Below are 21,051 nucleotides of genomic sequence, written 5' to 3'. Positions count from 1 at the left end.
ACCAACCTTATCACCAACACCATCAACCTCATCATCATCAACACTCACACCAGATCTTGGTGTCATCATAACCTACACAGTGATATGTGTCAGGGGTCTCGCGCCTGAAACCCAGGTCGGTCTGTCGAGATACTCGGTGACTATCAAACTGTGCAACAGCTATTGTCTCGGTATCAGTGACTATCAAGTTGCACAGTGACAGCAGGTGGTGTTCGTTGTATATACTATCGTAGGTTTCGGCTGACCTCTGTGGACACTCCGTTCAGGGGTAGCTCGGCATGATCAATATCAATGCTATGATGACACCAAGGTCTGGTGTGAGTGTTGATGATGATGAGGTTGATGGTGTTGGTGATAAGGTGGGTGGCGTCAACACAAGTGTCCAGTGTGTTGACTTGATGCTTGAAGTGATCCCCGGACCGCAGTGGACTACTGCCTTCAGTTCTATCTTGATCTGGACTGCTAACCTGCTATGGGCACCTTCAGACGTCAGGTAGTGGTGATACAACACACACACTATGATGAGGAGCAACCTTGATAGATTGCTGCTATGCTGACTGAAACTAATGTATACTTATGCTGAAGTGATAACTAGTTATATGGTGAGTAGAGTGGATGAGGATCCACTCGACCTTTGATGATGAGAAAGCATGGTTATATACCTCTTCACAGCATTGCCAGCGATGCTGCTCCTGCTCTCTCTCCAGAGAGTACCTTCTTCATCAAGTACTGTTCAGGGGCCTCTCCTGCTTGGCACCCCTGTGCCTCTTGAGTGGTGTTGACTCCTTCGACACTGCTCCTCCTCCTCATGACCTGGTGTTGACTCCTTCGACACTGCTCCTCTTCCTCAGGACCTGCTTGCCAGTGTCCTATGACTCTTGTCTCTCGAGCCCCTGAGTAGTAACCATCTGAGCTTGGTCCTCTTCGTGGCTGTGCCTGCTCCTTGAGCTTGGTCCTCCTTGTGGCTGTGCCTGGCCCTCCTCGCATGTGGCTCGGTTCTCCTTTGCATGTGAGTCCATAGGAGTCCATGGTCTCCATGGAGACTGCACTACAACCATGCTCTCTACTGGTATCGACTAGCTCTTCGATACCTGTGCTCCTTCCATATGAACCAGTGACCCTCCTGCTTCCTGAGCATTTAGGCCCATGACAATATGGATCATGCTGAGCTACCCCTGAATGGAGTGTCCACAGAGGTCAGCCGAAACCTACAACAGTATATACAATGAACACCACCTGCTGTCATCACACAACTTGATAGTCGCCGAGCAACTAGCTCTTTGAGACCGATACCGAGACAATAGCTGTTGCACAGTTTGATAGTCACCGAGTATCGTGACAGACCAACCTGGGTTTCAGGCGCGAGACCCCTGACAATACTCAGTCTCACAGATTCACACACAGGGCCGCTCCGAAAAGCTAATCGAGCTCCTGGACCGATATGCCACAACGAAGCCAGCCCTTTTCCAAGGCTTGGTACAAATGACACCTTTGGCTTTTGAGGAGCTGGCAAAATGCCTTCAACAAATGAAACCATTTAACTCTGGTCAGGTCTTGATCAAACAGTGCAGATAAATCCTGTCAGTGGCTCTTTACCAGCTTGGGCAATCAGGAAATGGAGCTGGAGAGTGTGATGTTTCCCTGCAATGTGGCTACAGCATTGGAACTGTGATAGGCTGGACTGAACAGAGTGTCTGCAGACTTCTCAAACTCAACAAGGAGGTTATGCGATTTGCATCAGAAGTGGAGAGGCAAAGTGCTTCTGCATGGGTGCAAAGGACTACTGGAGTAGAGGAATGGGGAAAAGGCTGGCTTGTGGTCAATGGTACTCATGTACTGCTTGCATGGAAGCCAGGGATGATGAGCCAGGAGCACTTTAGCTACAAGGGCTTTTACAGCATGAATGTCACCCTGGTCATCCTACCTCATTCTCTTTGCATTGTGGAGTCAGTTGTTGGACAGCCTGGTAGTGTCCAAGACTCAAAGGTTTGGACTTCAGGCAGCAATATCCTCAAGAAACCTTGATTGTACTTGGATGATGGTGAGTTTATCTGGGTTGATGGAGGGTATGGTCACTCTGCCTTCATGGTTGGACCTTTCTCACACATAGCTGCTGTGAAAAGCCATGACCTGCATTTCTTCAACCACTCTCTCTCTCAAGTCCAGGTCTGGGTTGAACATGCCATTGCCTACCTCAAGAATCGATTTCAGTGCCTGAACAGGTACAGAGGGAACATGTATCATGTCAAGGATTGTATGACAGCAGCAAGGACTATCCAAGCATGCATTGTCACCCATACATTTGCAAGCCAATATGATGGTCCAGACATGGTTGCTGAACTCCTTTGCCCATCCTTCTCTGAGGAAGTAGTCCATGATGTTGTTCAGACTCTCAGCACCAACCCAAGCCAGAGTGGGAATATGCAGAGTCAATGGCAGACAAATCAAACTCAGTATGAGGAGGAGAGCATGGCAAGTATGCAAAGCATGATGCAGCCTGCCTTGACACAACTTTGCAGCTCATTGGCACATGATCTTCAAGAGCAAATGTTTCAGGTGCTGTTCACTTCCACTGGCTGACAGCAGGAGGACACAACCACATGCTCCAGGTGCCATGAGAGGATGGCCAAGGACTACAATGCAATGTTGGCACAGGGCCAGTTGTCCAGGCAATGTCACCAATTGTCAACACCTTCACATCCCTAGCACCTGTTCATTTTCATCCTTAGTGAAATGTTTCCACAAAAGACTTGATTGACTATGACCATCTGTAACAGTGTGAAGCACATGCTAACATGATACTGATGAGCTTCAGTATTAATAACATACATGTTAAAACAAACCAAATGTCACATTTGCTGCAGATGTGTTTTTAGAAACACATGTTTTTTGGATCCTTAAAAGGGGTGTTCAAAAATGGGAAAAAGTCATCAAAATTGAGAAACACGTGTTTCTAAAAACACTCGAAAATTGATACCCCCTACTGCTATTTTAGACAGAAACATATATACTCAATTGACTGAACAAACGTGGCGAGAGCCTAGTGCTCTCAGCTTGATATATATACATCTATGTGGCACATGCCGAATGTGGGTGCTTCCTACTTAATGACGATGTCTGACAACGAGCGGGACTAGGTTGTACCCGATCTCAGACCAGATCGGGCCTCAGTCCAGATCGGCTCTGCGTCATCCTTTAGCATCTTACTGGATCGTAATCTTCAGCATGTATGTGTGCTTATGCTTCGCAAGAGCGTGGGAAAAGAAGAGCAAGAAAGTTAAAGTTTGCGCAAAGCTCCTAATTTTTCCCACGTTCTGCGCTCCGATTTGGCCTGCTCGCTGACGCCACAAATGCTCGTCGGGCGTGCCGGTAGCGCATACACAGGCTCGATTCGATACAGCTTTCCATCTGGAAGCTTCCATGTCTCACAAGGGTCTGTCGCCTAGAAAGAGGAAGCGGCTATGGAGGGGAAGTGAGGCAGGTTGCAATGAGGCTGAGGAAGGATAACGGGACAAGGCATGCCAACTTGAAGCATAAGAAGGAGGATGGGATGATGGTGTGCGCCTGTTTCTGCGCTTCTACCAACCCGGTGCAGCGGAATACTTTTCAAGGAGACGAGAGGAGAGGCTCAGTTCGGTTCGGTTTCTTTTCCGACCACCACCATCCCCATCGACCGCACCCATCGACCGCACCCATCGACCGCCGGACAAGATATGTTAGATCTTCAACTCAGTCTCTCATCCCCAGCCCTACTTGCTGCCTTGCTCGCGCTTATTGCCAGCTACCTCCTTTTCTCTCGATCAAAGCTCAGCAGCGCCCCATCTCCCTCATCTTCCCCCTCTGACGCAGTCCCGCTGATCCCTCTGGTCGCCGACCTACCCTCCGCCGGCAATTTCCGAGATGACTTCCTCCTCCGACGTCGCATCTACGGTTCAGTCCATCGGGTCACCGAACCCAACGGAATGATCAACACCTACATCGGCGACCCTCTTGCCATCAAGGACATCATTGAACAGCCCGATATTTTCGAACTGGGTCCTCTCCATTCCGGTGCTGCACCCATGTGGCGTATCTCCCCCACTGCCGGTCAGTGGTTCGCTCAAGTAGGTGGACAAGCTACCGTCCGTCATTCCTCCCATCTCTTTTCCGGATCCCGACTGGCAGCTTTACAGAAGCGATTTGTGGAAGCGACCAGGAGGCAGTTTGATCGATTGAAAGCGGGGAGGAAAGAGGATCTCTTCGCAACAGTGAGCGAATTGTTTTTTGAAGCAACTATGGAAGCTTTGTTTACGGATAGATGGCCCAAAGGTGAATATAAGGAGTACGAGAGATGGGATGCCGAATTGACACCCTTTTGCATGGGAATGGCGAGTGAGAGAGCGATAGAGGCGAGAGATAGGTTTTGGAGATTGACTAAGGAACAAGTGGATGAATGGCTAAGTGACTGTTCCTTGCAGGCCAGGGAACAGCTGTTGGAGTTGGAGAACAAGTATTCGCTTCCGCATGATGATGCAGTGGCCATCGTGCTCCGTACTGCATGGCTGGGGTCGACACAATCGCCACTCTCTGCAGGCTGGTTGCTGTGTTTGCTCTCCCATCGACCTGATGCGATCGACAAGATCCGAACCGAACTCTCGCAGCTCCAACAGAAGCTAGCAATCAACACGGACGATATTGCTTCCAATCCTGACCTTCTCAAAGGCGAGAACCTGCCCACGCTCGATAACTTTGTCAACGAGCTCCTCCGCGTCTTCTCCGCCCAAAGTGTTCCTCGATTCTGTCACAAAGATACCACCATCCGCGCTCTCGGGCCCAACAACACCGTCCTCCATTACCAAGTCAAGCAGGGCGACATCCTTCAACTTCTCTACTGGAACGTACACGATGCTTCCTTCAACCCCCAGTTCTGGCCTGGAGGAGAGCAGGGAGAGACGTACCAAGAGACCCTCCAACCTTTCGACGAAACTCGGTTTGACGACGCAGACCGCAAACTACCCGTGTTTAGGATCAAAGAGAACAACGAGACGGTCAAGACATGGACGCCTTTCGGGTACGGTGTTAGGGTGTGTCCAGGGAGATATTGGGCTGTGGCGGAAATCAAGGCCTTCGTCTTGATGTTTTTGCAAAGGTTTGATGTGCGTGAGATGGGCAAGCTTCCAAGGCCGGATGCTGGGAGATGGTTGGGTGTCTTACATCCCAAAGATGGGATGGCTGCTACACTGAGCGCTCGCTCATAGAACCGTCTTGTTCACACACAACACTCACACTGGGCTTTTGAGAAGGGACAATGCAATGGATGAAATGAATTGCAAGCAATACAAATGTTGTGGGTGCGTGATGAGGGACCTTACTTCTTCTCCCCCTCAGCGCCACCCTCATCAGCTTTGAGACGCATTCTTTCCTTCTTACCCAATCTCTTCTTCTGTGGTTTCTCCTCTCCCTCCTTGTTCTTACTTGTGTTTCCGTAGACTTCTCTTCTGAACTGACCCAACTTCTTACCCAAGTCCATTGGCCTGTTCTTTCCTCGCTTATACGGCTGCAAGTTCTTCAACCCAACTACGTTGTTCAACTGTTCGTCCTCAGCGAGCAAGATGTCGACAGCAGACATACCGTAGTCTGCAGGAGCGACTTGAGCGTATTTGAAACGCGTTGGAAGATCGCCGATCATATCTTCATAGTCGAGGTTGTAGTATGAATCGATCATCTCCTTCGCCATTGCCTTTTTATCCGCAGGCTTGGAGGGGTTGGCGGATGAAGAAGGGGCTGCGTCGGCGTCCATTGCTTCTTCGTCCACCCCATCCGCTTCGTCATCCGAGTCAGAGGCATCGCCTTGGGTGTTGGAAGAAGACTTGGACAACGCAGCTTTGAGTTTCTTCTTCAGCTTCTTCCTATCCTTCTTGCTCAACTTCTTATCCGCTAGCCTTGCCCGGAGAGCAGCTTCTTTGCTTCCTGCACCAGCACCAGCATCGGCAGTGGCAGAATCGTCGAGGAAATCAGCATCCATCTCAATCCTATCCTCCCCGTCCTCACCCGTGTGACTCTGCTTCGCCTTCTTACTCTTCTTTCCGCCGGCTCCCACCGTCGCTTCATGCTCCTGAATAATATCATCAATCTCAATATCATCATCCCAAACCGGCTTCTCTCCCTCATCCTCCCCCTCATAATACGCATCCCCAAACGCCTTCTGCATCGCCTCATCGTGCGCATCTGGATCAAACTCCCCCTCTAGATCCAAATTCTCCAGCTCTACCGCACTTGACCCAGTGACCTCCCTCAACTTCTTCAGCTTATCTACAATCTCCTGCCTCTTCAGATTCTTCAAGCGCGAAAGCTCTTGCATCTTGAGACGCTTCTCTTCTTCTTTGCGTGCAGCACGTTCCTCTCGCTTGCGTTTGCGCGTGTTGTCTTCACGACGAGCAGAGTCTTTCGGTGTACGAGAGTAGGTGGGGATGGTGAGCGATTCAGGGCCTTGTTCGAAACGGAAGTTGTAGGCGGTTTCGAATGCGTCTGCTTTTTCGTCAAAGTCGGAGTCGTCGGATTCGAGAGCGGCAGCTTCGGCTGCCCAGTCTCGACCGTATGCTTTGCCTTCTTCCTTGGCCTTTTTCGCTACATCGTCGGCATCGCCGTTTTCAGCGGGGGCGGAGGAGTCAGCGTCGTCGGTGGATTTCGACTTGAGCAAAGACTTGTTGAGGCGAGGCTTGACCGGTCGTTGCTCATCAGCAGACTTATCGATCCAACCGCGATTGAGGATGTAGTTGAGCAAGAAATCTTCGTTTGCCTTCTGATCCGTCTCGCCGTGAACAGCGATAGGGGTGGATGCAGAGGCTTCCTCGTCATCAGCAGCTTTCTGACGTCGAATGGCTTGTCGAATCGTTTCTTCGTCTGCGTCTGGTCCAAGCGATGCGATCACTGCATCGCGATACGAGGTTGAACCATTAGTCTGAGCTTCAGAACGCTTGACGAAAAGATCGTCTTCGTCATCCACGGTAGAGTGGAAAGCTTGGGAGACTTGCTTTCTCAACTCCTCCTGTTCTTGTGCAAATGGCACTCTTTCCTCCTCCGCGTCGTAGAAGATTCCTTTGGCTTTGTCGCTAGTGGTCGCATCAGCAAGTGCTTCGGCTGGGTTCTCTGATGTCTTTATCAATTCTTGCACTCGTTGACGCTGGTAGTCTTGCAGAGTGACTTTCTTTTCTTTCTTTGTTGTGCCTTTCTTGCCTGCTGCTGATGCTGCTGAAGAGGTACCAGAGGCACGAGCGGCTCGTTCAGCTGCTTCTGCCTCCTGTGCAAAGATATTTGTCTTGGAATTGTACAGTGCTGCATCCTTGTTGCGAATACGTTGCAGCGTGCGGAAGATAGCAGCATCAACATTGGCATTGATCTGATCACCATCTTCATCTTCTGTTACATCACTCTCGCTATCGGTTTCGGAATCGAGACCGTCGTCGTCGGAGGCGAGAGCATCTTTGCCATACTTGGCTTCGAGCTGGTGAAGTTCAGCACGCTGTTTGTTGTGGACGTAGCGCTCAGCAAACTCTTTGTTGATGGTGAAGTGGTTGAGTGATTCTTCGGGTTTGGTGCGGATGTCTGGCTTTGGAGCCGAGTCGTTCAAGTCGGCGAAGAGATCCATGGCGGTCCAGATAGTGAGCTGAGAAGCTCTGTGTGGGTGGTGGCGCTGCTTTGCTCCGAGAGTTGTTCACTGGGTGTGTGTATCTGCAGGTCAGAGCAAGAGATGGGCGGCTACGTCTTGCAAAGCGGTATCGATTGTCGCTTGCTGTTGGGGTAGGGTATGCGATGGCAATTGCGGTGCTTGCTGCCTCTAGCGTCGATGAAGAAAGGTGAGCTGTAGGGTGCGGTACGAAGGTGAAGTCAAGGCAGCTCATAGAAGCCAACACAAATTCCAAAAGTCAGGGTCAAAAGAAACTTTTTCTCACACTTTTTTGAACGTTGTTCTGTTACGGCATTTTCGCAGAGATTCAGATCAGACACACCAAACCTGTCTGCCCCGCACTTTACCCCCAGAGGGGGGCAGGACCCCATGCCCAGGGCCCCATGATAATGCTATGTAATGCTACATCAAAGATAAAGGAGTCCTACAGATAGCCTTGATAAGCATATTGAAAGTGCTGTTGTGGTCACCTTCTGCCAAGTAGAGGTAGGTTGGGCATTGGAATTGTTTACTTGAACCTAGCCTCTCATTGAGATTGCCACACTGAGAGCAGGTCTTTGATGTATATGCTTCTGGCTGTGTAAGAAGCACTGTTGGCTGCCCACATTTATGCAGGTAGCACAGATCATGAGCAACATTGTGGCATTTGACCAGCAAACGGTTGATGAAGTTGCAGTGTCCCCAACCCAACAGCCTCTGATGGGTGTTTTGGTGCAAGTTCCCATTCTTCCTTTGTATCATTTTGCAAACCTCCATTCTTGGCATGACCACAATCTCAGATGAGGTTGCTAGATAGTTTGCCATCTGGCAATGTAGTTCATCAATAAGCTGCTGCAGCTTTTTGTGGACCTTTTTTGAGTGCTTTTGAAGCTTGCAGCATTGCACAGATGACAAGGCAAATTGCAGGGCTGGATGGCATTGGCAGGCTTCCTGAGGCTGAGCTTGGGCTTGCTGAGACAATTGAGGAGTGGAAGTCATTTGCAGTGGTGGCAGTGGCTGTTGATGATTTGGTTGATGTTGTCAGGGGTCTCGCGCCTGAAACCCAGGTCGGTCTGTCGAGATACTCGGTGACTATCAAACTGTGCAACAGCTATTGTCTTGGTATCAGTGACTATCAAGTTGTGCAGTGACAGCAGGTGGCATTTGTTGTATATACTATTGTAGGTTTTGGCTGACCTCTGTGGACACTCCGTTCAGGGGTAGCTCGGCACAATCAATATCAATGTGTAGGTTATGTTGACACCAAGGTCTGGTGTGAGTGTTGATGATGATGAGGTTGATGGTTTGGTGATAAGGTTGATGAATGTCGATGATAATGATGTTGATGGTGTTGGTGATGAGGTTGGTGGCATCAACACGAGTGTCCAGTGTGTTGACTGATGCTTGAGGTGATCCCCAGACTGCAGTGGACTACTGCCTTTGGTTCTATCTATATCCGGACCGCTAACCTGCTATGGGCGCCTTCGGATGTCAGGTAGTGGTGATACAACACACACACTATGATGAGGAGCAACCTTGATAGATTGCTGCTATGCTGACTGTAACTAATGAGTACTTATGTTTCTAAAGTATTGACTAGTTGTATGGTGAGTAGAGTGGATGAGAATCCACTCGACCTTTGATGATGAGAAAGCATGGTTATATACCTCTTCACAGCATCGCCAGCGATGCTGCTCCTGCTCTCTCTCCAGAGAGTACCTTCTTCATCAAGTACTGTTCAGGGGCCTCTCCTGCTTGGCACCCCTGTGCCTCTTGAGTGGTGTCGACTCCTTCGACACTGCTCCTCCTCCTCATGACCTGGTGTCGGTGTCCTATACACTGCTCCTTCTCCTTTGACTGGCGACAGTTCCTTTGACTCTTGTCTCTCGAGCCCCTGAGTGGTAACCATCTGCATGCTCCTTGAGCTTGGTCCCCTTCGTGGCTGTGCCTTCTCCATGAGCTTGGTCCTCCTCATGGCTGTGCCTGGCCTTCCTCGCATATGGCTCAGTGCTCCTTTGCATGTGAGTCCATAGGAGTCCATGGTCTCCATGGAGACTGCACTACAACCATGCTCTCTACTGGTATCGACTAGCTCTTCGATACCTGTGCTCCTTCCATATGAACCAGTGACCCTCCTGCTTCTTGAGCATCCAGGCCCATGACAGATGTCTCCAATGACAACTGCTTTGGACCTTGTTGTTACATTGGTGGAGTTGCTCCAAGCAGATACTGTTGTCTTGAGAGCCTACATCGAGCATGTGTAAGCGGTCGCACACCTGAAACCTGAGTTTGATGATCTGTGTTGATCTTGGTGAGGTTGTCCAAGTGAACTCTTTCTGAACTGTTTCGATGAGAAGGACCAAGAGACTTGATCCTGGTAGGTTTTGGCTGACTTCCTTGAACACTCTGTTCAGAGGCTATGTGGCACGTCTGGGGATTTAGGTTGGGAACACTATAAGGTGTAGCCTTTTGTATCAGCATGAGTGTTTGTAGTGCTGTTTGTTGCTTGTGTCATGGGCCTGAATGCTCAAGAAGCAGGAGGGTCACTGGTTCATATGGAAGGAGCACAGGTATCGAAGAGCTAGTCGATACCAGTAGAGAGCATGGTTGTAGTGCAGTCTCCATGGAGACCATGGACTCCTATGGACTCACATGCAAAGGAGCACTGAGCCCATATGCGAGGAGGGCCAGGCACAGCCACAAAGAGGACCAAGCTCAAGGAGCATGCAGATGGTTACCACTCAGGGGCTTGAGAGACAAGAGTCAAAGGAACTGTCACTGGTCAAAGGAGAAGGAGCAGTGTATAGGAAACTGGCAAGCAGGTCCTGAGGAGGAGGAGCAGTGTTGAAGGAGTCAACACCACTCAAGAGGCACAGGGGTGCCAAGCAAGCAGGATAGCTCAAGGAGGACAGGAGTGGTGCTAGAGGGGCCCCCTGTACAGTACTTGATGAAGAAGGTACTCTCTGGAGAGAGAGCAGGAGCAGCGTCGCTGGTGACACTGTGAAGAGGTATATAACCATACCTTCTCATCATCAAAGGTTGAGTGGATCCTGATCCACTCTACACACACCATAACTAGTTATCACTTCAGCATAAGTATACATTAGTTTCAGTCAGCATAGTAGCAATCTATCAAGATTGCTCCTCATTGTAGTGCATGTGTTGTATCACCACTACCTGACATCCAAAGGTGGCCCATAGCAGGTCAGCAGTCCAGATATAGATAGAACCAAAGGCAGTAGTCCACTGTGGTCTGGGGATCACCTCAAGCATCAGTCAACACACTGGACACTCATGTTGATGCCACCAACCTTATCACCAACACCATCAACCTCATCATCATCAACACTCACACCAGACCTTGGTGTCATCATAACCTATGTATTGATATTGATTGTGCCAAGCTACCCCTGAATGGAGTGTCCACAGAGGTCAGCCGAAACCTACAATAGTATATACAATGAATGCCACCTGCTGTCATCACACAACTTGATAGTTGCCAAGTGACGTAGCTCATTGAGACTGATACCGAGACAATAGCTGTCACACAGTTTGATAGTCACCGAGTATCTCGACAGACCGACCTGGGTTTCAGGCACGAGACCCCTGACAGTCCCCCGCTCCTACATGTGGTTATCTCCATATGCTTCTCCTTCTAATGCCAGTATCTTCCTTCCTGAATCTCCTGATACTTGCTCATGTCAGCCAACTTGCTGAGGCATGCTGATCAGGCTGATCCTGATTGATCCTTGTGAGATTAACCTGGACCCCAGAGTTTGGTTGGTCTCATAAATCATATGTGCTACCAGCCTGATTAGCTTCATTGATTCCCAATGATTTGGTTGATGTTGTCAGGGGTCTCGCGCCTGAAACCCAGGTCGGTCTGTCGAGATACTCGGTGACTATCAAACTGTGCAACAGCTATTGTCTTGGTATCAGTGACTATCAAGTTGTGCAGTGACAGCAGGTGGCATTCATTGTATATACTATTGTAGGTTTCGGCTGACCTCTGTGGACACTCCATTCAGGGGTAGCTTGGCACGATCAATATCGATGTGTAGGTTATGATGACACCAAGGTCTGGTGTGAGTGTTGATGATGATGAGGTTGATGGTGTTGGTGATAAGGTTGATGGTGTTGGTGATAAGGTTGGTGGTGTCAACACAAGTGTCCAGTGTGTTGACTGATGCTTGAGGTGATCCCTGGACTGCAGTGGACTACTGCCTTCGGTTCTATCTATATCCAGACTGCTGACCTGCTATGGGCTGCCTTCGGACGTCAGGTAGTGGTGATACAACACATGGACTATGATGAGGAGCAACCTTGATAGATTGTGTCAGCGATCGCATGCCTAAAACCTGATATCAGTAGTAGTATCTGTACTATCACCGATTCTGTCGAATTATGTGACAGTGCTAATGGTATTTCGATTCTTAGTGAGATATGCAACAGAGCCTTCTCTGTCACCTTTCTTGTTAGAATCTGTAGCTGTATTATCGTTATGACAGATTTCGACTAACCACTGTGGACACTCCGTCCAGAGGTAGCTCGGCATGATCAAACTATAATATGACTCTAAGTGAGCTTGATACTGACACCAATGGTCTGGTGTGGGTATGGAATGTTGACGCCGACACGAGTGTCCAGTGTGTCAACTAAATGCTTGAAGTGATCCCCGGGCCACAGTGGACGTCTGCCTTCAGTTCTATGATTATCCGGACTGCTGGTTGCTATGAACCACCTTCGGACATCAGGAAACGGTGATACAACACATGCGCTTCGATGAGGAGCAATCTGTTGATTACTACTTATGCTGACTGTGAACTAATGTTACTTATTGCTTTGAAGTAATACTAGTTGCTTGATGAGTGTAGAGTGGATGGATCCACTCGACCATTCATGACAAGAAGTTATGCCTATATATCTCTTCGCAGCATCGCCAGCAACACTGCTCCTGCTCTCTCTCTCCAGAGAGTACCCTCTTTGTCAAGTATTGTACAGGTGTCTCCAAGGAGGCACCTCCTCTGTATCAGACCTTGTCCCTCCTGTCTTACCTGAGCTGTGTCAACTTCATCGACACTGCTCCTCTTCTTCATGTCCCTTTTGCCAGTGTCCTTTACACAGCTCTCCTTCTTCTGACTGGCAACAGTTCTCTTTTACTCCTGTCTTGTGGGCCCCTGAGTGGTAACCATCTGCATGTCACTTGAGCTTGGTCCCTCTCGCGTGTGAATTGTCGTACGGACAACCTTGCTACCGATCTCCATGGAATCTGCCACAAGGTCTCGCTTGTCGCAGTTTGTGATATCGACAATGCTCGTGCCGATTTCGCTGTGATCTGCCATAGAGCTGATTCTACTGCCGATCTCGGTGAACTCTGTCACAGCCCCGACGATCTACCCGATTCCACGATTCCTGCACTACCTTCATATGAACTTCGGTCCTTCCTCGTTCTGCGCACTCAGGCCCATGACAGATTGCTACTATGCTGACTGAAACTAATATATACTTATGCTGAAGTGATAACTAGTTATGATGTGTGTAGAGTGGATCAGGATCCACTTGACCTTTGATGATGAGAAAGTATGGTTATATACCTCTTCACAGCATTGCCAGTGATGCTGCTCCTGCTCTCTCTCTCCAGAGAGTACCTTCTTCATCGAGTACTGTACAGGGGGCCCCTCTGGCACCATGTCAGGGGTCTCGCGCCTGAAACCCAGGTCGGTCTGTCGAGATACTCGGTGACTATCGAACTGTGCGACAGCTATTGTCTCGGTATTGGTGACTATCAAGTTGCACAGTGACAGCAGGTGGTGTTCGTTGTATATACTATTGTAGGTTTCGGCTGACCTCTGTGGACACTCCATTCAGGGGTAGCTCGGCACGATCAACATCAATGCTTCGGTTATGATGACACCAAGGTCTGGTGTGAGTATTGATGATGATGAGGTTGATGACATTGGTGATAAGGTTGGTGAGTGTTGATGATAATGAGGTTGATGGTGTTGGTGATAAGGTTGGTGGCATCAACACGAGTGTCCAGTGTGTTGACTTGATGCTTGAAGTGATCCCCACACTGCAGTGGACTACTGCCTTCAGTTCTATCTTGATCTGGACCGCTAACCTGCTATGGGCGCCTTCAGACGTCAGGTAGTGGTGATACAACACACACACTATGATGAGGAGCAACCTTGATAGATTGCTGCTATGCTGACTGAAACTAATATATACTTATGCTGAAGTGATAACTAGTTATGGTGAGTAGAGTGGATGAGCCTCCACTTGACCTATGATGATAAGAAAGCATGGTTATATACCTCTTCACAGCATCGCCAGCAATGCTGCTCCTGCTCTCTCTCCAGAGAGTACCTTCTTCATCAAGTACTGCTCAGGGGCCTCTCCTGCTTGGCACCCCTGTGCCTCTTGAGTGGTGTCGACTCCTTTGACACTGCTCCTCCTCCTCATGACCTGGTGTCGACTCCTTCGACACTGCTCCTCCTCCTCATGACCTGGTGTCGACTCCTTCAACACAGCTCCTCCTCCTCAGGACCTGCTTGCCAGTGTCCTATACACTGCTCCTTCTCCTTTGACCGGTGACAGTTCCTTTGACTCTTGTCTCTCGAGCCCCTGAGTGGTAACCATCTGCATGCTCCTTGAGCTTGGTCCCCTTCGTGGCTGTGCCTGCTCCATGAGCTTGGTCCTCCTCATGGCTGTGCCTGGCCTTCCTCACATATGGCTCAGTGCTCCTTTGCATGTGAGTCCATAGGAATCCATGGTCTCCATGGAGACTGCACTACGACCATGCTCTCTACTGGTATCGACTAGTTCTTCGATACCTGTGCTCCTTCCATATGAACCAGTGGCCCTCCTGCTTCTTGAGCATCTAGGCCCATGACACACCACTCCTGTCCTCCTTGAGCTATCCTGCTTGCTTGGCACCCCTGTGCCTCTGTCGACTCCTTCGACACTGCTCCTCCTCCTTGCTATCCTGCTTGCTTGGCACCCCTGTGCCTCCTGAGTGGTGTCGACTCCTTCGACACTGCTCCTCCTCCTCAGGACCTGCTTGCCAGTTTCCTATACACTGCTCCTTCTCCTTTGACCAGTGACAGTTCCTTTGACTCTTGTCTCTCAAGCCCCTGAGTGGTAACCATCTGCATGCTCCTTGAGCTTGGTCCTCTTCATGGCTGTGCCTGCTCCTTGAGCTTGGTCCTCTTCTGCATGTGAGTCTGTAGGAGTCCATGGTCTCCATGGAGACTGCACTATGACCATGCTCTCTACTGGTATTGACCAGATCTCCGATACCTGTGCTCCTTCCATATGAACCAGTGACCCTCCTGCTTCTTGAGCATTCAGGCCCATGACACCGATCAATTTGGTGCACCCTTCATACACTGATCTGCTGACCCTGTGACATTACCATGATTGCCGTTGGTCAATTTGGTGCACCCTTCATACGCTGGCCCGCTGGCCCTGTGACACCTACCTCATCAGGGTGTGGAACCCAATGTCATCACTGTATGTCCCATTGTGAGATCTGTGAGAGAGGCATCCTCTAACCAGTTTCTGTAAGATCTGTCATACAGTCATGATACTACTGATCCCAACAGACTTTGCTGTAAGATCATGCTTGTACCGATTCTAACAAATTCTGTCATAGGGCCTCAATACTACTGATCTCGATGAACTCTGTCAGAACCCTTCATTTGCCCGATCCTGCGATTCCTGCGCATGGTCTTTCCTCATATGATTCCAGTCCTTCCTGCGCATCCGGTCCTATGACACAACACCACCTACAGTGAGAGACTGGACTGCAAGTGTTAAGGAACACCGCCTACAGTTGACGTCCGACGGTGATACAACACACACGTTCAAGATGTTGTTGCAAAGCTATGCTATTGCAATGATACATAACTACGAATCAAGTAAAGAGTAAGTAAAGTATAGAGTAGAGTGGATGAGGATCCACTTGTATGCTATGGTGAAATGAGAAATCCTCTGGTCCCTTATCTTGTGAATAGTATAGGGTTCGATAGAGCTTGAGGAGATAAAGAGAACGAGCAGTATATATACGACACTGCTCCTGCTCCTTCTGAGGGGAGCATGGCCTCTGCCATACTGCTCGTCCTCCTCCTGTTCCTCTCACTCGGTGGTTGGGTGAGATCGATTGACCTCATCAACCCCTAGGGGTCTCTCCTACTTGGCGTAGTCCTCCTCTTTGTACTCTCCTCATACGTTCTTTGTCACCATCAGCGATGGCGATGCTCCTCTTGCGCCGACTTCATTCGATGTTCTCAGGAGTTCCTCCCACTTCATGCGAATTGGCGTAAGATGACGAGGTAAGGCCAGCATAAGAAGCCGAAGTTGCTTGCGGAAGGTGGGCTGTCGAATCACATTCAAGCGTAACATCACACACAGAACACAGTTCGACCATCTACTTGGATACCCATTCCACTATATTGACCAAATGCTGCGGAATACGAGACTGGCGAAGAAAGAAACGAATGCGTAAACTATCTATTTGACGGGTAAGGACTACTGAAAAACGAAAGTATCTGTGATTAGAGGGAACCTCGATGGGCTCCCAACTTGTTGAGGATGTTGGAGCTGAGCTTCTTGGTCAAGATGTGACCTGCGGAAGGTCTCCTCTGCTTGCTGCCAAGAGCGTTAGAGTCAAACACCTGGCTCTGGTTCTGGTGAACAAAGGAAGCAGATGGCGAGGGAGCGGGAGATTGAGTTGCAGCAGAAAGCTGAGAGAGTGGGCTTAGGTGATGAAAGAACTCTCGTGCTGCTGGTTTGGCTGGGCCAACATCTGAGCGTGGGCTCGGGACCCGAGTCGGAGTCGAGTAGCCAGAGACCACTGCGCCTTCCTCAGGGATGGCAAGAGGAGGCGAGGCAGAGGGGCCGAATTCGATAGAACTCATTGCTGGACTGTTGGCAGCTGAGTGCGAGCCTTCTCCGCCAGCACGAGGGAGGTTCCTCTTGTGAAGGGAGGGAGAGGTGATCTTCTTCACCTCTTCCTCGGACATCTCGACGGAGCGAAGATCGGCATCAGCAGGAACGGTGAAGAATCTTCGTTGGGCCGGTATCTTCCTGTGGAGGCCCTCTGGTCGCAAGGCTGGTGTGGCACCTTTCTTGAACCTGGCAGCAAGCGGGACATCGACTGCAACGACGTGGGTTGTCGAGTTCTCCCAAACGCACGCAGCCATTACAGGCACCATGTCCTTGCTCTTACCCTTGCCGCCCTTCAGCATCACTGCCTGACTTCGAGCCTCGGTGAGCTTGAGGATCGAATCCCACAATGTCAGAGTTGCTGCAGCTCGAACCTTGTCGTAGTTGGGCTCGAAGTTCAAGGAGTCGTCGAACTGAGGGAAGAGCGTCGAGACCGGCACAGCTGGCATCTCGACACGCTTGACGAACACATCGACGAAGAAGCCGTACTCGCCTGTACCAGTACCCTCGCACGAACGGCAGTCCGACTTGAGGCTACCGTGGCAGGTGTTGCACTTCAGCACACCGGCACCTTGGCAGCGGCGACACCAGGCTTGGGCGCGAGTCTTCTCTCGGCCCGTACCAGAGCACCAGAAACATTCGTCAGCCTGTTCGGCCTTGCAAGTGACACAAGCACCGAGTCCGCTCCCGTCGCACTTGACGCAGCAAGCGTTGATGCGGAGTGAGGCAAGCTCGATTGTCTTCTTCGACTTGCCCTTGATCTGGGCTACATCAAGCTGTTCGTGGTGGATCTCCATCGACCATGGGCTGGGCATGGGTGGAAGGCGAGCGACTTCAGTTGGGGATCGGGGCGACACCTCACGCGACGGCTGCTGGTGAGAGATCACCGATGCAGAGGCGCTGTTCGTGTTGTGGTTCGAGGGGTTGAAGGGTCCGATCCGCTTCCAAGATGCTGAACGGGACTCCATTACCACCATTGCCTTGATCAATGAAAGACGCTGCTTGGCGCAGAACTGTACTCGAAGCGCTTGCTTACGCGCCTGACGCTCTTCAGCGCTAGTCTCTTGCTTCTTAGTGGGAGGTAGAGGCTGGCCATCTTCGCCAAACTCGCGAAGAGGAGCATCACAAAGCGTTGGGTAACGCGAGACAATGCTATTGACGCAGTCTTCAGCTGTGAGACGTTGTTCCGGGCTGTGGTTTATGCGATCGGAGTCAAATGTAAGTTGTCGTCGCATCAAAAGCTTGAGTGAGCAAGGCATATCCAGGTTTCAAGTGGTGGAGCTGAGAATTGCGCACAATGACATGTCCGCATGAACGCAGCTCAACGCCACGGTATGTCATGCCTTGCCATCCGCGGGTCAGATCCAAGCTGAGCCAACGGCGGCAATTAACAAAACCGGATCGGATCAAGTGGGTTGCAGTGAAACTTACATTGTTGTAGCGCTGAATGCGATGTCTTGAGGACCTAGTCGACTGAAAGGCTTGTTGCTTTCGTGGATAGCAAAGACCGAGGAGCTGTGTCGACTGAGCCCGAGGCTGTGAGCAGATTGCGAAGAAGCGACAGACTCGTTTTGCCAAGGAGTCATCTTTGCTTTACCTGCCGCACGTCTCAGTGCGTGAACATTGTCGCTGAGCAACTCGATCTCGGAGCTGTTGCCAATCTGGTAACGCGAGAAAGCTTCCTGTGGTTCGGCACGATACTGCGAGAGGTGTGCCTGGCGGAACTGAGGTCGAGAGGGCTGGAAGGGCGAGCCCAGCTGAGGAGCTTGTGCTGCTACAGGTGTGGCTTGGTTGGAAGACGGGGTCGAGGCTGGAGCCTGGTGTGATGGGATGGGCGATCGCTGGGCTGATGACTGAGGAATAGCCCTTTCGTGCGAGGCGGGACCATCAACCGGCTCGAACCTCTCGTAGCTGGGCTCGGGTGGTGTTCGGAGCTCATCGTCATTGGCATCACTGGAGCTCCTGCCCAAAGTTAAGCCATCAGAAGGAGGCGAGTCCCTGGTTGAAGATGCCTCGAGACTACCCTTGTCCTGGGAGTCTTGACTACGCTCGAATGACCTCTGATGGTGACGAGGACGCTGCTCTCTGTTGGCATTATTGCCATCCTGAGCAAGCGATAGCTGCGCATACGAGCTGTTGATCCAAGCTGTCTCGTTGGCATCGTCGACTGCCTTAGCACCGTAGTCCACGTTAGGATCCACGTAACTATCCGCTGTATATGCGTAATGATCCGCGCTGTTGCGTGTGAGTGCTTCGAGATTCATCCTGATCGAATCGGTGAAGCTGAGTGCACTGAGAACTTTGAGGTCTTCTTCGTCGTCCTTTGATCCGTGAAGATTGAGAGGAAGCGAAGCGAAACCAAAATTGTTGGTGTTGTCTTCGTCTTCTAAATGTGTTTGAGCAAGGCTCGAACTTTGAGGTGCTGCAAAGCCGTCGAAGAAAGAGCTGTAATCTTCTGCTTTAAATGCTGGCATGCTTGAAGACGAAGACGATGAAGTGCTAGACTGTCCTGGCTGGCTGTGCTGGTGACCGATGCGTTGTACGGGTGCAGCGAGAAAGTCGAGGTCGGGAAGCCTAGGCGAGCACGTGTTGCGAAGATCTAAAGTTTTTCGTGTGGTGGTATGAAACCTGGGTACACTAGCGCCGGAAAATGTGAGATTAGCGTGCGATGGTGATGGAGATGAGGAAGGAAGAGGAGAGAAGGTGCGAGCGGTAGCATTCGCCATCTGCTGGCTTCGATTGGCGGGAGATCGAAGCGCATGAATGGACGACTCTGGCGTGCGCATGCCTATCTCCGGAGGTCTATTCGTCTGTGCGGCAAGCATGATTGCGAGCGTCGAGACTGCTGTGCAAGGCTACTGATGGGTATCAGAGACAGGTGAAAAAAGGATGAGCAAGGGGCAAGCCAACGGAAGAGGAGAAAGTTTGGCGAGATAAGGCGATCGTCGATGCTCAGAGCATGTACAAGCTGCTACGATTGCCTTTGCAGAACAGCTCTATGCACGAGGAAAACGTTGCCTTACAACATGAGCAACAGGGCTTGAGTAGGGAGAACGTTTGTGCTGGCAGAAGATAAGGGCATAGAGGGTATTGTCCGCGGCTGGAGAGGGTGATGTCGTGGCGCAGGGTCGGGAGGAAGAAACGAGGGTGATGGTGATGTTGTAGGCTATGCTGGCATGATCAACGATGAGATCACAATAAAAGGTTGCCATCCGTGCTGCAAGGCGTTATGACAAAGCAGCGGTTACCGGGCAAGGAGAGTAGACCTCGAATAGCGCTCTCGCAATCGAACTGTGACTTCGTAGAGAGGGTTGCAACTAAGACAGACTAAAAAGTGCTAACGGTGACCGACTGCTATCTGATGATGGCAAAGTTTGCTACAGTGCAAACTTGAGATGAGTCTGAGAGTTGGCGGCCGTAGTCGAGGTGCTGAAAGGAGCAAAGGTGTAGGTAGGGACCAAGTAGCCTTCTCATGCGCAAGGTGCGAGAGAGGTATAAGCGGTTCAATGATGCTGCTCCACTTTCTGAAAATAGTAGACAAGGTTTTGAGGGTGCCGTAGGTAAACGAGTGATGTGACTTTGCGGCAGGGAGGCAGGGAGGCAGCAAGGTGGAGAGGAAGGAGGGGGGTATCAGACAGAACAGCAACAAACGCATGCTGAACCGCCTTGACAGCCCTCTCAATTCAGCAGAACAGAGCTCAGCTGAACGTGGACTCGCCTCGTGGTTTGGAAGTGTTGCAGATGTAAAACGGCACTTGTGTGTCGGCTGGATTCTCCTGTTCAGGCTTGGAAAGGAGACACAAGAGGGTCGAACAGCAGACTCTTCATTCTGTGCATCTCTCACGCCAACGCACAGATGTCGTTTCACCGACGCACAACTACTGCTGCCTGAAGGGTTGTGTTGGGTGACTGAGCGGCGCAAAGGAAAGAGCTTTGGTAGCCTAAAATAAAATATAGCCAAGCAGCAATACGCAAATCCTCGTGGCTCTGGCTCTGGCTCTAGCAAACACAAAAGAGAAATAAATGTTTTATACATCTTTATTTGTGTAAACTGTTTGTAGTTTCTAATCTGAAACCCGGATAATCAAACACGGCGCAAAAGGGTTTGTGTTTGCGACCCTCTCCGTATGCTCTGTCGACGACAAGCAATACATCAAAAGCCAACAAAGCAAGGCTCCTCCACCCTTTCTACACTCAGAAGACGACTTTAGAAATGGCTTCGGCAACGGTGACCGCGGTAGCGATGGAGAAAGTTTGAGCTAATGGCTTAGCTCGCAACGGCACACACGAGACCAAACTCGTTTTAACGAGGGAAAAAACCAACAGGCGAGCCGAAGAGATCAGATTTTGCCGTCTTGAAGGTGCCAAGTCATAGTCAAGTCTGATCATGTTCTGGTGTCTAGACATCGATCAGGAGGAAAGCAGAGCAAAGAAGAGCAAAGCAACCGGTTGTTTCCGGT

The 21,051-nt window shown here is 50.4% G+C and overlaps 3 protein-coding genes across 3 annotated transcripts; 1 reads left to right on the top strand and 2 right to left on the bottom strand.

Annotated features, from left to right (window-relative positions):
• Positions 1-3,713: 3,713 nt before the first annotated feature.
• On the top strand, positions 3,714-5,237 carry UHO2_04458 (uncharacterized protein; the record flags this gene model as incomplete). The annotated part of the gene is made up of 1 exon (XM_041558450.1): positions 3,714-5,237. One exon carries the CDS (start codon positions 3,714-3,716, stop codon positions 5,235-5,237), a length of 1,524 nt encoding a protein of 507 aa, XP_041414384.1.
• Positions 5,238-5,347: 110 nt separating this feature from the next.
• UHO2_04457 (uncharacterized protein) lies at positions 5,348-7,627 on the bottom strand (the record flags this gene model as incomplete). Its single annotated transcript, XM_041558449.1, has 1 exon — positions 5,348-7,627. One exon carries the CDS (start codon positions 7,625-7,627, stop codon positions 5,348-5,350), a length of 2,280 nt encoding a protein of 759 aa, XP_041414383.1.
• An 8,573-nt stretch (positions 7,628-16,200) lies between these two features.
• Positions 16,201-19,416, bottom strand: UHO2_04456 (uncharacterized protein; the record flags this gene model as incomplete). The annotated part of the gene is made up of 2 exons (XM_041558448.1): positions 16,201-17,782; positions 18,023-19,416. 2 exons carry the CDS (start codon positions 19,414-19,416, stop codon positions 16,201-16,203), a joined length of 2,976 nt encoding a protein of 991 aa, XP_041414382.1.
• Between the last annotated feature and the right edge of the window lie 1,635 nt (positions 19,417-21,051).

This window comes from Ustilago hordei (assembly GCF_900519145.1).
Source record: "Ustilago hordei strain Uho2 genome assembly, contig: UHO2_contig_09, whole genome shotgun sequence".
NCBI lineage: Eukaryota > Fungi > Basidiomycota > Ustilaginomycetes > Ustilaginales > Ustilaginaceae > Ustilago > Ustilago hordei.
Note: the sequence above shows the minus strand (reverse complement) of the source record. Positions and strands in the feature narration are given on the sequence as shown.